Source organism: Rosa rugosa, chromosome 3 (genome assembly GCF_958449725.1).
Source record: "Rosa rugosa chromosome 3, drRosRugo1.1, whole genome shotgun sequence".
Lineage (NCBI taxonomy): Eukaryota > Viridiplantae > Streptophyta > Magnoliopsida > Rosales > Rosaceae > Rosa > Rosa rugosa.
The window spans coordinates 17,270,299-17,284,640 of NC_084822.1; the positions used below are offsets into that span (position 1 = coordinate 17,270,299).

Consider the following 14,342-nt stretch of genomic DNA (forward strand, 5'->3'; position numbering starts at 1 on the left):
TATGAAAGAATATCTCTGTTTTGTTATAATTGTGGTCGACTTAGACACAGTGCTAGGTTTTGCAATCATGAACGCCACCCCAGAGCCGAGAGAATGGGTGTTTGGATGTTGTCCCCGGCAGCTCGCCGTCTTAATGCTACCCCTTTTGAGGAAGAACAGGGCTGGGACCTCTTTCAACGTCAAAACTTTCAGAGTCGACAAAACCGGTGGCCTTTTCCGGGTCCCCCAACCTCAGTCACTACCCACCTGCTGCAAACAACCAATCTGATGGTGCCCGAGGTCCCTCGAAATAGAGGAGTTTTGATTATCTCCGAAATCTCTCAGGAGAGTTCTCCCACCCCTACCCCTGTACCAGCAACTCATCGAAACAGAGGCACTATAATCATTTTGGAACCATCCATGGACAGTCCTCTTTCAAGAACACCACCGGTCCACCCAACGTCTTGCATCTGCAAGGCAACAACTCCAACCTTTCTTGACTAAGGGAAAGGGAAAGCCCTTCTTATTGATGATCCTGTCCTTGAAGTGGAATCTGAACCTGAACATCACATGCACTCAAGTCCTAGTCTTTCTGCTTTCCCCAACCTTGGGCCTTCAGGTGAGCTCTCAATGGGTAAGACCCATTACATCTTCGATGCCAAAACAAATGATTTCATCCCCCTACCCAAGACACTCAAGTTTACCCGTCACAATCCTCAATCCAAACCCAATCTGTCCCCCTTCATACCTCTTCTCAACATCCTATACACTCCCAAATCCAGGTACCTCTCACAGACTTCTTTCTTTCCACCCCAGTAAACACTCCGAGGCCAACTTCGCATTTAACACCCGCTGCTCCACACTCACCAACCCATTATGATAGTTCCATCACTGGGATTGCGACATTTTTGGACCGCCTCCGTCTCAAGAGACAAGCTGAAGAGGCGGCTCTCTCTTCTGCGCCTCTGGCCAAAAAGCAAAAGATGGGATCTTTATCGAGCCTTGCAGATGGCATCTCCACCTTGACAACCTCTCTCCCCCTGCATCTGTACCCACTTGTAGACCCAGCTCTTCAACGTCCGTCAGGGTTCGGGGTCGGGGACGTGGTCACGACCTGACTCGTGGAGGCCGGAGTCGGGGCCGGGCCCGGGCCCGGGACTGTTGCTCTGATTCCAATGTCGAGCCTCTCCCCACTCGCCAGAGAGAAACCATCCTCAGGGATACCTTGTTGACACCGGAAGGCCTCTTTGCTGTTCAAATCATCCTGGCGGAAACTTATTAAGCTATGATTCCTCCTCTGGACTTAAGTGTCCCTGCTTTTTAAACTATGGCTCCTCCATTATCCACTTTAGCCTTGGAGCAGTTCCTGCACTTCCCGATGCGCGACCCCCTGCAGATCATCTCAGAACCACATCCTTTTCAGCACTTTTCTCATCTGGAAGATGTCCCTTCTTCTTCGGGTGGAGCTGCACATGCACCCGATCATTCCCATGATCATGGCACTGGTGGCTGGCCAGATGCAGCCACGAGGTCACCATGAGGCTACTATCTTGGAATTGTCAGGGTCTAGGGGCTGACCTGACTAGCAAACATCTGAAACGTTTGATCAAACGTAACAGCCCCTCTATGCTTTTTCTAATGGAAACTTATCAGCATGAATCCACTATCCTATCTTGGAAAAAGAAGTTGAATTTTGACCATGTTTTTGTGGTTGATCCGGCGGGCCAGAGCAGTGGTGGACTAGCTCTGTTTTGGGACAATTCTGTCAAAGTTTCTAGTATAACTAGCACGCATAATTGTATTTTTACTTTTGTACTTTCTGTTGCGGACTCTTTCCTTTGTAATATCTCTTGGATGTACGGGAACCCCCATTCTAATAAAAGAAACGCCTTTTGGCGATCTGTGTATACTGCTTTCTCTCCTAGATTGATTCCCTGGTTGTGTATAGGGGACTTCAATGAAATTTTGTGGCTCCATGAGAAATGGGGTGGCTTGCCTCAACCGAGATGGAGGCTGAATCTCTTCCGAGAGTTCCTCTCACATACTGAACTTTCTGACCTTCATTTTCAAGGCCCAGATTACACTTGGTTTTGCATCCAAAATGGCAGAGTTGTCATCAAAGAGAGACTGGACAGGGGGTTGGCAAATAATTCTTGGATTGCCGCCAAACCTTGTTCTCAAATTTTTCACGTACCCAAACTCGATTCTGATCATCGCCCAATCCTTTTTGATACTTCTCCCCCGGAGTTCAAAGCCCCACATGTGTTCCGGTTTGAACACCTATGGACCTCTCACCCTGACAGTTTTCAAGTGGTCTCCTCTAATTGGTCCACTACTCCAACAACTTCTGCATCTCAAACTTGGGAAGATAACTTGAAACGGTGTAAGTCTTCACTTACCACATGGGCCTCTAATACCTTTCCAAACTTTGCTAAGATTGTCTCCAGCGACACTCAGATGATTCAAGACATCCTCCAGTCTGAGCAAATTGACCAACCACATGTGCAAGATATCATTCGTCAGGCATCCGACAATATTCTGTCCTTGTGGTCCATTGAGGAGTTGTGCTGGAAACAGAGATCACGTGTTTCCTGGTTAGCTCATGGTGATAGAAACACACTTTTTTCACCAAACTACTCTCATGAACTGACGTCGGAATAAAATTCTCCTGCTCAATGATGGCAATGGCAACTGGTTAACTAAGGAATCTAATATTGTGTCTCATCTTACTCAGTACTTCAAGGATATTTATACGGTTTCCCCCCCATCTCTTGTTGATGAGGTACTTCATATTGTGGATCCAGTGGTAATCTCAATGATGAATAATGCTCTCTTGGCAGATATTTCTCTTGATGATGTTCATCAAGCGGTCTTTGAGCTGGGTGCTCTCAAGGCCCCAGGTCCGGATGGTTTCTCTGGTACTTTTTATCAATCTTATTGGGATATTGTCAAGGATATTGTCCTGAAAGCTTCCGCTCAAACATTTGCTATTACCTCTGTTCTTGAGTCCTTTAATTGCACGCACATTGCCCTGATCCCCAAGGTGGATGTTCCACAATTGGCTACTCATTTCCGGCCAATCGCCCTTTGCAACTTTGCTTACAAAATCCTAACCAAGATCATCTCCAATCGGTTAAAGCCTTTCATGCCCGATCTCATATCCGAAAACCAATTAGCCTTTGTTACCGGGAGACAGATTCATGATAATATTTTGATGGCCCACGAGATGTTTCACCATCTTAAGCTCCTTAGGGGTGGCCAAGGTGGAGAATTTGCTTTGAAATTGGACATGAACAAGGCATACGATCGTGTGGATTGGGATTTCCTTCGGTTGGTTATGCTAAAAATGGGTTTCCACCCCACTTGGGTCCACTTGGTATTGTCCTGTGTTACTTCGGCATCCCTTGCCATTATTGTTAACGGTGCGCTGGGAAGGAAATTCAAACCAACTAGAGGCATTCGACAGGGAGATCCTCTCTCTCCTTTCCTGTTCTTATTCATTAATGATGTTCTCTCCTCAATGATAAGGAAAATCTGCTCTAACAACCTTCTTGATGCAGTAAGGATTGGAGTTAATGGTCCCTTGGTGAGTCACCTTTTCTTTGCCGATGACTCAATTTTCTTCCTCAAGGCGACTTCCTACAACTGCGAGGTCCTACTTGAGACTCTCATTATCTACTGCTCTGCCTCAGGCCAGTCAGTTAATCACCAAAAATCGTCATTATTCTTCAGTCCAAACACCTCACAGGATGTGGCTCAGCACATTAGTTCCATCCTCGGCATGAGGGCTGTGTTGAACCCAGGAAGGTATCTGGGGCTTCCTACAATATGGGGAAGATCAAAGGTTTCGGCTCTTTCTTATGTAAAAGTCTCAATTGAGAAAAAGATTTCGAGTTGGGGTCAATCCTCTCTGTCCTATGCCAACAAGGAAACTTTGATCAAGTCAGTTGCTCTAGCTGTCCTGGCTTACCCTATGACGGTCTTCAAATTCCCTGTCTCTCTCTGTAATCAGATCAACTCATCTCTTGCCAACTTTTGGTGGGGGACCTCGGCAACCAAAGGTATTCACTAGAAGAATTGGGCTCTCCTAGGTCTCTCTAAGGCTGATGGTGGGATGGGGTTCCGCAATATTGCTGATTTTAATATGGCTCTTTTAGCAAAACAAGCTTGGCGGTTACACTCCAATCCCGAGGCTTTGTGGGTTCGGGTCCTCAAGAATCGTTATTTTCCAAACACGTCTTTTTGGGACGCAGGAAGGGGTTCTTCTCCATCTTGGGCTTGGTCTAGTATTCTTGAAGGTCGTTGTCTTGCTTCTGCTGGGTCTTTATGGAATATTGGGTCGGGAACCTCTGTAAACCTTTGGAAGGATAATTGGATCCCCACTTTGCGCACTTTCAATTTGAGAACACACTCCACACCCAATGACGCTAATCGACCGGTGTTTTCTATTATTGATAGAGATACTCATTCCTGGAATCTTACTACTATCCAGTCTGCCCTCCCGGTAGAGACTATCAATGCCATCCAAGCTACAACTTTTGGCTCCCCCACTAATCCGGATCGCTTAATTTGGTCAGCCCATTCCACAGGCACATACACGGTTCATTTTGGCTACAAATTCCTGGTCAAATCCTCTATTCCCGCCCTCTCTGCTCATCCTCATCAGTCACATGTCGTATCCCCGCTAGTCTGGAAGTGAGTTTGGTCTGTTCATGCCCTACCTAAAATTAAGCACTTTTTATGGCGGGCTACTTCAAATGCTCTAGCAACAAATCAAAATCGTCATCACATGCATCTCTCTCATTCTCCACTATGCATTTTCTGCAACTCCCATCCGGAGACTACTGAGCACATTCTGTTCCTCTGCCCGTGGACTCTCCAGGCCTGGTTCTCTCATCCGTTCTCCTATCATGTCAATCAACAGTCTATCATAGGTGTGATTGCCTCTTCAATCACTCACTGCCAAACTGGTGGCTGTGTTGGCAAAAGCCTTTTCTGCTGCGATGGAGTTTCTCTGAATCCCCCTTCTCTCCAACCTCCAAAGCACTCGCTCCAACAGCACTCCACTAGGCCCCCTCATCCTTGGGCACCTCCACCAGTTGGTCGAGTAAAGATTAACACTGACGCAGTGTGGGAATCCTCCTCCTTGAACTCTGGGATTGCCGTAATTGCTCGGGACTCCTCCGGAAAACTTATTGGATGCTCGGCTAGAAGTACCCTTGCTTCTTCTCCTCTGACTGCGGAAGCTCAGGCAATTGCTCTTGGGCTCGAGTTGGCTATCTCTCTCTCCCATTCTTCTTTTCAACTTGAATCAGACTCCCTTGTGTTGATTTCGGCCCTTCTGAACACCTTTTCGACGGTTGACTGGTCTGCTTCGAACATCATAACACAAATTCGTGTCCAAAGTGGTCTTTTTCTTCGTGTTAACTGGCTCTGGTCCAGTAGATCAGCCAATGCGGCAGCGGACCTTGTTGCTGCGCTGGCTAAGTGCAGTGCCCGGACGATTGGTCCTCCAATCCTCCGCCCTCCCTTATGCGAATCCTTCTTTTCGATGCTGTAACTGATCCGCCTTAGGTACTCTGTTTCTTTGTTTTCTTTTCTTCTATTGTAATCTGTCTGCCTTCTTGGCTTTGCAATGGAAGTCCACATTACCAAAAAAAAAAGTCCAGGTTTTTGTTATTCTATTTGTAACATTGATTAGCTTCTGCTGACTTTCATTTTGATAGAGTTCAAACCAGTAAAAGAAGAACATTTTGACTTTGTTTTATCATGAAAACTTTTAATATTTTTCTTGGATTTTTTCCCATAAACATCATCACCAAAAAGAACATGAGTTGGAGGACTTACACCCATCTGTGCAGCAATGCATTTAATTTTCCGCTGTTCCAGTAACATAGAGATTCCTCTGCTTAATAACTTTTCCACCAAGCAAAATAGCTAAGGTGAAAGCGGGTCACCTTGACACACGCCATGTTGTGTATGATACACAGCAACTTACTACACCATGCATATGTGTTCAAGAATAAAAATTCACAGTTTCGAAAAAAAGTCCTTGCAAGATATTAGATATATTATGTACAAGGCATGATGTTTATCCACAGAAGTACAAAACTTCTAAAGAAAAAAAAAAAGATTGATGCGTTAGTCAAAAAAATAATAACCCATGCCTGGATAAAACTCTTCTTGCATGTTGTCAACATCAAATTCAAATTGATTGAGTCATTCAAAATTTCAAAAGGTGTTGAATTATCTAGAACATCATTAGCCTACCTCTTAGAATTAATATTCAAGTTCAAATATATGCAAGGTGAGAAGTATGGTGGCTCAGAACTCATCCACGTTGAAATGCTGCCTGAATATGTATAGGTCCGGTTTTGCAGTTTTCGTCGTTTAGTGTAGAAACTTGCACCGATCTTTTGAAGGCCTTCCATTCCGAACTATCTCTTCAAATTTTCATAAGAAATGATCCTTAGGATGTCTAGAATATATCTGTAAAGTTTCAACTCATTTGGAGTTTGTTTGATCAGGCTGCCGCCCCTCCTTCCTTGTCTAGCTTGGTTTCTCCTAGCCGGAGTAGGAAAATGTGCTAAAGTTGACTTTTTCGTGCATTTCTAAGCTTGTCCATCATTTCCTCGCATGATAAGAAAAACATAATAAATATATATAAATAAACACAAAGGTTAAGCAAAAGTGCAAGATTAGGGGAATAATTAATTGGTAATTATGGACCTAACAGTTCACAAAATGGTAATTTTATGTTGATAACCATCCAAGCAAATGGGTACTTGGTTAGTACATGCACTAAGTGTATAATCTTTTCCAATTTTTTTTGGGTCCTTGACACAAAGCACCAAAATGAGGAAAAATTATCTCACTCACCTCAGCAACAGATTTTTATTCCTACTAACCCAATTTGAAGCAAAATAACTATTCTACCCTCAACTTAATTACTAAACTACAACCACTGCTACACACACACACACACTCACACTCTCTCCAACGATGCCGACATGTCCAGGACCAGGCCTTGATCCGCCATGGCCTGCACGTCGTCAGCGGCGGCAGTCGACGACAAATCGACCGAGTTCGTGCAACCGTGAAGGTGCAACCGGCGATCGTTTGCAGCCCAGAAGCCAGCGATCGTTGTGAGGCGGTGCCATGGATAGTGCAGCCGGCGGCGACTTCGTGCAGCTCCGGTAAGTCACCTTGAAGACGCTGCTGAAGACGACTCCGGTCCCGGGTTTGCAACCGGAAGGAGAAGAGGAAGTGGGTGCCCATATCATTTTTCTGGGTGCTCAAATCAATTTTTTTTTTGGGTAAAATTGGGCATAAGGCCCAGAAAGAAAAGAAAAAAAAAGTTTTATTGGGGAGCAATAGACGTCTATTATCCCCCAATAGACGTCTATTGGGGGGCAATAAATGTTTTGAATTGATATAATCTCCTTGTTTTTTTCTTTAATCAAAGTTTTATTTGTCTAATTCTACATAGATTAGTTCCCATTCCTATGACCGAAAGTTCTATTGGGGGGCAATACAAGTTTATTCAAAGGGCAATAAATCTCTCCGGCCCTATATGAGATCTACAACAACATCTTTGGAGACTTCCAGCAAGGTTTCATAAACCTCTATTGCCATTTGGACAATAAACGTCTATTTTGGAGAAATAAACTTTTCCGGCGACCTCTTTGGGGACCTTCGGCGAGATTTTCAGAGAAGTCCGGTGGGCATGGCTGGTGACCGGATTCCGGCGAAAATTGGAAAGGAATCCGGAGACCGGTAACCGGAATCCGGCGAAAATTGGAAAGGAATCCGGAGACCGGTAACCGGAATCCGGCGAAGTCTCCTATGGTTTATCTTTCTTCCATTTTCTCTCTCTCTAAGTAACAAAGCGGTGAGGGTAAAATAGTCTTAAAAAAAAACTTTATGGGGTATTAGGAAAGACTTCCTTAGAGTGTTTTAGGCAATGGAGAATTAAAAAAACTTAATAGGGTAAGTGGGAAAAAAATCCCTAAAAATGGGGTAATGGATTTTACAACATATGGGTCGTTCGTGACTCGTGAGTGGAGACTTTATACCGCTAGATCTAAAATGATCATGGGCTCCATAATATGGTTTTCGTGAAGTTCTCATACGATGGGAAGAATGTGAATAAAATAATAGTTATTGAGGAGAAAATAGGCGAATACGGTTGGAAAAGGTTGGCAAATTTGCGTGGGAAATTAGAAAAAGAGATTGAACGGGGTGGCTTGCATTTCGCAGACTCTGTTTCTCTGCCAACCAAAACCCAAAAGTGGTTCGAAGCACAACACACCATCTCATCGTTTCCTATCAATGTTTGTTTTCTATATCAGTCATGTTGTCCTCGTCCCCCCAATCTGGCCGTTCAAATCGAGAGATTAATCCGGGGGATAAATATGCCTACCACTTTTTCTCTGTCATCCTCTCTCTCTACATTCCCCCTTTTTTCTTTTTTGGTACAGACAAAACCTAAAGCCAGAAAGAAGGGGAGGGGAGGACGACGATTAGTTTCAACTCTGGACCATGGGTGGTGAGGGGGTAAGTGCACCATCACTTAAGTTATAACCCCACTTAACCCCCTACATTCTTCTCTAAAGGTATTTTCTCCCATACCCAACTCTCCATTTGATTGTTTGAATTGGTTTGTTTTTCTTTCTCTCTCTTTTTTGTCATTTGGGTTATATATTTTATATATTTTCTAGTTTTCTGATCTGGGTTTCTTTGTTTGATTGAACTTTTAAGGGTTATAGGTAGAGGTATATATATCTTCAGGGTTTGAGCACTTTGAGGTATATATAAGTGCTTGACTCTACTAATCCTTTGGCGGTCTCAAATCACTTGAGCTACGTCCTCGCAAAGATATATCAATCATTATGTCTGCACCTGATGCTGATGGACGTCCTGGTATGTGTTTTATTCTTTAATCTATGCCGTGTTCTTTAATTTTTGAGTTATATGAGATTTGCATATAGATTTAATGATTTTGGTGAGATGAATATATTGTTTGATGGGTTTATTCATATCTTGTGTTAAATTACTCAATTTTTTAGCATCTAATTTTCCACCCCGTAGAGTGGATATGTAATGAATGTACATACGATCCTTGTAACAGATATTCGGGTTTAGGGTTTAGCTAAAGCAGAAAAATAAAAATCAATATAGCTTACCGATATACAATACAAACCACACAAACTCCAAGCTTCAAGCTTGGCTTCCCTATAGGTTTTTTAGGTTCTTCAAGGTGGAAAAAAAGAGTAGTAGACTTCCTCTGGGATATTCAGAATTCTTGAGTCCAACAGCAATGATGGCTTTTAGAGAAAAACCACCTAGTGGTATGTAGTTCGTAGACGAAATTATGTACTCGGATATCTCTTGATCTCTTTTGTATAGTTATATTACAAGATAATATCGTTCAGAGACAGATTTTATGTTTTATTCCACTCTAGAGGCATCTGAATCCTTTGAACCAACCTTATCAAGTTAGGGTTTCAAATATATTATCCAACCCAACAAATTTTTCACAACACCCTCTTGTCCACATCGAGTCAGACAGCCTCATGGTCTCTTTCAATGGCTCTTATACATCTACCTTGCACAGATAAAAAATGCAGGATTTCACGAGAAAATAAGATCATGGCTGCATCACTTCAAAGCTTTATGAAGATGTAGACTATGCTTCTTTAAGAAACTGTTTTTACTGTCCTTACAAAGATCGTAAATAAATAATGAAAAAGATGGTGATTCTGATTATCAGTAATAAAACTCTGCAGATTTTATTATTTGTTTTCTCAGGACCATATTAGTTGAGTATGCATTTTCTACGGAGATTGTAATCACTGCGTTAACAATGATTACTTTTTCTTGTAGAAATGTCTAGGATAGAAAGGAAAAGAAAACCTTTGTGTATGTTAGTCAGTTTATCTTGTTATTCTGTGCAGCTGAAAACTCTGAGGATGAGAAGAAAACAAAGCTTGGGTCTTTTAAGAAGGCAATTTCGAATTCCTTCAATAAGGGCCGCAGGAACAGTAAGGTAATGTCTTTCCCTATGGATGACATTGATGCAGAGGAGTTAAAGTCAGCCGAAGAATTTCGGCAAGCACTTATTGCGGAAGAACTGCTGCCTTCAAAACATGATGATACTCATATGCTGCTAAGGTTGCTGATTCTACCTTTTGATTGATACCAACAACTAGTGATGCCCCAGTTACCTGGTATGAATAGATTTTTATATTCTTGTATGATGGTGCAGATTTTTAAGGGCCAGGAAGTTTGACCCTGAGAAAACAAAGCAAATGTGGTCTGATATGCTCCACTGGAGGAAGGAATTTGGTTCTGACACTATTATGGAGGTATTCTTTATTGCTTCTATTGAAATTATCATATAATATAATTCGTCTAGTTTGACTAGTTATTATGTATCTGAACTTTTTTATTTTCCTTTGGGTAAGGACTTCGAATTCAAGGAAATTGATGAAGTCTTGAAATATTATCCACAAGGGCATCATGGAGTTGATAAGGATGGACGCCCTGTCTATATTGAGAAACTTGGTCAAGTAGATTCCAACAAGCTGTTGCAAGTGACAACAATGGACAGATATGTGAAGTACCATGTACGAGAGTTTGAGAGGACGTTTGTGCATAAATTCCCTGCCTGTTCCATTGCGGCGAAGAAGCACATTGATCAGAGCACTACCATTTTGGATGTACAAGGAGTGGTATGTGAAACTTTTGCTTTTAACTTGAGCCAATTGGTTATACCCAATCATTCGATAGACAAACTGATCTTCTTGTTAACATAATTATCAGCAGATCCATAGGTGACATCTAATTATGTTAGACATGATGTGTTATTTCATGTTACTTCTTACATCCATGTTAATTTTAAGAGATGTAATGGTTAGTTCATATTATTGATGTATAGGGGCTGACAAGTTTGAACAAATCTGCAAGGGAACTCATCCAACGCCTTCAGAAAGTTGACGGTGACAATTATCCTGAGGTATTCTTTCATATTTTTATAACTTTTCTGGGTTTCCTTGCATGAAAAGTAGTTGCATTTTATGAAGATGTTGGAATCTTTTGTTTACTGCAGACCCTGAACCGTATGTTCATCATCAATGCTGGTTCTGGATTTAGGCTCTTATGGAACACTGTCAAATCTTTCCTTGACCCCAAGACCACTGCAAAAATCAATGTAAGTTTACATACGTAGTAATTTAAGATTTCAAAATAGTAATGGTGCTAAACCAATTATGCTACAGGTACTGGGAAACCAATACCAAAGCAAGTTGCTTGAAATAATTGAAGCTAGGTAAGTATCCTTTCCGGCAATATGTTTTAACATGTTCAGTTCTTTATCTTGGCATTACATATTATTCTGTATTTTGTTCAATCTAATCTTAGCAAGTCCTCATCATGTAACAGCGAGCTGCCAGAGTTTTTGGGAGGTACTTGTACTTGTTCTGATAAGGGTGGCTGTATGCTTTCTGATAAGGGCCCATGGAATGATCTAGAAATAATGAAGGTGAGATTACTACTATTAGACTTTCAAATTATTATTGATCCACAACCTAACCGCTGAAGCTTTTGAGAATAGTGGTCAACAACATATCGATCATGGTATCAAAGTTGGGAGATAAATTTAGATTCCTTCAATACAACTTCTCAATATCAAGTTGAATTCCACATGTAGGGTTCTAGTGGTGGAGACTGGAGAGAGACCTACATCGAAGGGGGAAATGTTATAATATATGTTAATTGTCCGTGTACTATATATGTGATAGTCTGATGGGAACAAGAGATCATTAACTCTGTTATTTTGATGAGGCAGATGGTTCAGAATTATGGTGAGGACCGTGAGGTTGACGCCAAATCCTCTAGCACAACTATATCCGGCAATGTGGATTCAAGCAATAAGGAGTTGGGCAAAAAGGAATCAGGCAAAAAGGAGTCAGGCAAAAAGGAGTCGGGCAAAAATGAGTCGGGTAAAAATGAGTCGGGCAAACATGAGTCGGACAAGAAGGAGTTGGACAAGAAGGAGTTGGACAAGAAGGAGGAGAAGAAGGTCGCTGAAGAAGAAAAAATCTCTGAAGATATGAAGGGTCCCCCAAATGTACTCACACCTTGGCCCAAGTTTGTCTTATCATTTTTGTGTGTTTATGGCTGCTCTGCAAACTCTTTTGTTTCAGTTTTTAATAAATGATCAATAGTTTGACTTACTACTTTTTGCTATTTTCTATTGGTATGCTACTTTATGAAGCGATCTGATTCAGTCTGCTCGGAGGCTTTTCTGGAGGCTAATGACATGCATATGGATCATCTCTCTCCTGTGCCTGAAGAAGTAAGCTCAGTGAACTTCCATGTTCCATCTACATCTGGAAATTGTGATCCTTCTTTGTTACTTTTAAGACTTTTAGCATCATAATGTAGCTTGTGCAACTCATAAGGGGGTGGCTATTTACAAATTAAACTTCTGGTCTACCACAGCATTCAGAAATGGTGGACAACTAATTTCTTAGCTTCTTAAAACTACTGCATTTTAATTGCAAGATCCATTTACATACATCAGATACTCTTATTTTCATATTAGTCAACCCTTAACTCTTTACTATCTCCTTTTCTCATTTGCTTCATCTTCTGCAGCTGTCAACTCCCATGGGAGGTGAAAAAGAGGAAAAGCTTAGAGCTGCTCTTACTGCCTTGGAACAACAACTGTCTACAACCAAGCAGGTATCTTGGTGTTTTTGAATTCTTTTATATTGTGAATGGGAAGATCTTAATCTAGAGAAAACTAAATGTAATGATTTTTTCATTTTCTATTTGTGCGGATGGTCGACAAGGCTGAGGTTGAGAAAGAGCAAAAGCTGAAGGCTGCTCTTGATCGCGTCAATGCCTTGGAACAAGAGCTAACAGAAACCAAGAAGGTAAGCTTCTAATACTCGAGTTCAAACATCAAAGTTAGCATGCAAAATTGTAAAACCAAAAGAAGAAAAATATAGACATTCCTTATTTGTTTCATTGTTGCAGGCACTTGATGAAGCCCGTGTTAAACAAGAGGAGCTTCTAGCCTCTGTTGGGAAGGAAAAGAAGTTTGTATGTATACTAAATGCCTAAAATTTGCTTGGCAAGTGAAAGTTTACGTGTATTTCAGGTTTATATCTTGTATCTGACCTTCTAGTGTTCTTGGACTGTGCAGAGCCTATTCTGTTGGTGAGGCGCACCATATAAACATATATGTAGTATGGTGGATTAGTGGCTCAAAGTTTGAGTGGTTCTCATCAGGATGAAGTGGAAATACTGTTTGGCTTTGTCTTTGGGCTACTTTCGGATGAAAGAATTATCACTTGCATATAGAAGAAAGCTTCACGAAGCTAGACATAGATGTTATACGAGGAGTACCAAAGTAGCAACAAAAACCACAATCCAAATATGCCGACTCCTCACAGAAGTTGGAGCCTCCTCCTGGGTAAACTTTTAAGATCAAGGTATATAGTAGTTATTAAGAAGGAAACATGCGCCTAGGGGTTGGAAATACTTTATAGAGATGAATGGCCGGGCGAGATGCATGCAAAACGGATGCAAGGGCAAGTAATTTTCAACAGAAACTATGGAACTATGAGCTACTTCAGAAGTTCAGATACATACAATTTGCAAAAGATTTTGAGGATTTGGATCTCAGTCATGGGGTGATTCACATGCTGAATGCCGATGGGGACTCTATGGCTGCAGGAGGGGATTTAGTTTAATTTGGTTTGCACTTGTATGTGCTATGGAGAACATTGCAAGTGATGCTTCTGCAATTGTAACATTTAAACAGAATTTCAGTTTTGAGATAAAGAAAAAAAGTTAGTATATTAGGTGCTAGTCCCCAGTTCAATATAATTTTTTTTTTAATTTTTTTTTTTGTAAATAAGCTTGTACCATATATTTTATTAGATGTCCTCCTCAGTTTCGCTTTTCCAATTAACATAGGTCACTGCTCCAGAATATCGCGGTTCACTTAATTCGATTTGAAATATTCACACTGCCATTTATTTCATTTTATTTCGGGGCTGGAGAACCAGTGTCGAATAAGCTAGACAACCCAGCCAAAACTATCAACTATAAATTGATTTTGCCATTGCTTTTTCTGCGCGCGAAGAACCAAAACCGGCAGTGTAATCCCTAGTTGAGGTTGGGTTAATTAATCAGACCGCGTCATGCCTCTCTTCCTCATATTTCCTCATCGTTTAATCCAGGCAGAATTAGTTTAGTAGCCATTTTTTGGTAAAAATGCTGCCTTTTCCTTCTCTCTCTCTCTCCCTCCCTCTTCCTTCTTTCTTCTTCCTTTTCTTTTCCCTTCTCTT

The 14,342-nt window shown here is 41.5% G+C and overlaps 2 protein-coding genes across 3 annotated transcripts; both read left to right on the plus strand.

Annotated features, from left to right (window-relative positions):
• Nucleotides 1–1,306: 1,306 nt before the first annotated feature.
• Nucleotides 1,307–5,539, plus strand: LOC133737340 (uncharacterized). The gene is made up of 6 exons (XM_062164918.1): nucleotides 1,307–1,509; nucleotides 1,599–1,777; nucleotides 1,928–2,502; nucleotides 2,714–4,040; nucleotides 4,233–4,579; nucleotides 4,904–5,539. The coding sequence occupies exons 1-6, from the start codon at nucleotides 1,307–1,309 to the stop codon at nucleotides 5,537–5,539; spliced, it is 3,267 nt and encodes a 1,088-aa protein (XP_062020902.1).
• A 2,743-nt stretch (nucleotides 5,540–8,282) lies between these two features.
• On the plus strand, nucleotides 8,283–13,853 carry LOC133740624 (phosphatidylinositol/phosphatidylcholine transfer protein SFH3-like). Of its 2 annotated transcripts, none has more exons than XM_062168565.1 (15): nucleotides 8,283–8,594; nucleotides 8,740–8,901; nucleotides 9,936–10,152; nucleotides 10,247–10,346; nucleotides 10,446–10,712; nucleotides 10,919–10,996; nucleotides 11,090–11,191; nucleotides 11,259–11,308; nucleotides 11,422–11,521; nucleotides 11,828–12,109; nucleotides 12,257–12,337; nucleotides 12,640–12,725; nucleotides 12,824–12,920; nucleotides 13,024–13,089; nucleotides 13,193–13,853. In XM_062168565.1, exons 2-15 carry the CDS (start codon nucleotides 8,871–8,873, stop codon nucleotides 13,208–13,210), a joined length of 1,575 nt encoding a protein of 524 aa, XP_062024549.1. In that variant the 5' UTR covers nucleotides 8,283–8,594; nucleotides 8,740–8,870; the 3' UTR covers nucleotides 13,211–13,853. The 2 variants fall into 2 exon arrangements, with proteins under 2 accessions (XP_062024549.1, XP_062024550.1); XM_062168566.1 differs by having other exon boundaries at nucleotides 8,288–8,594; nucleotides 12,640–12,726; nucleotides 12,837–12,920.
• Nucleotides 13,854–14,342: the final 489 nt, after the last annotated feature.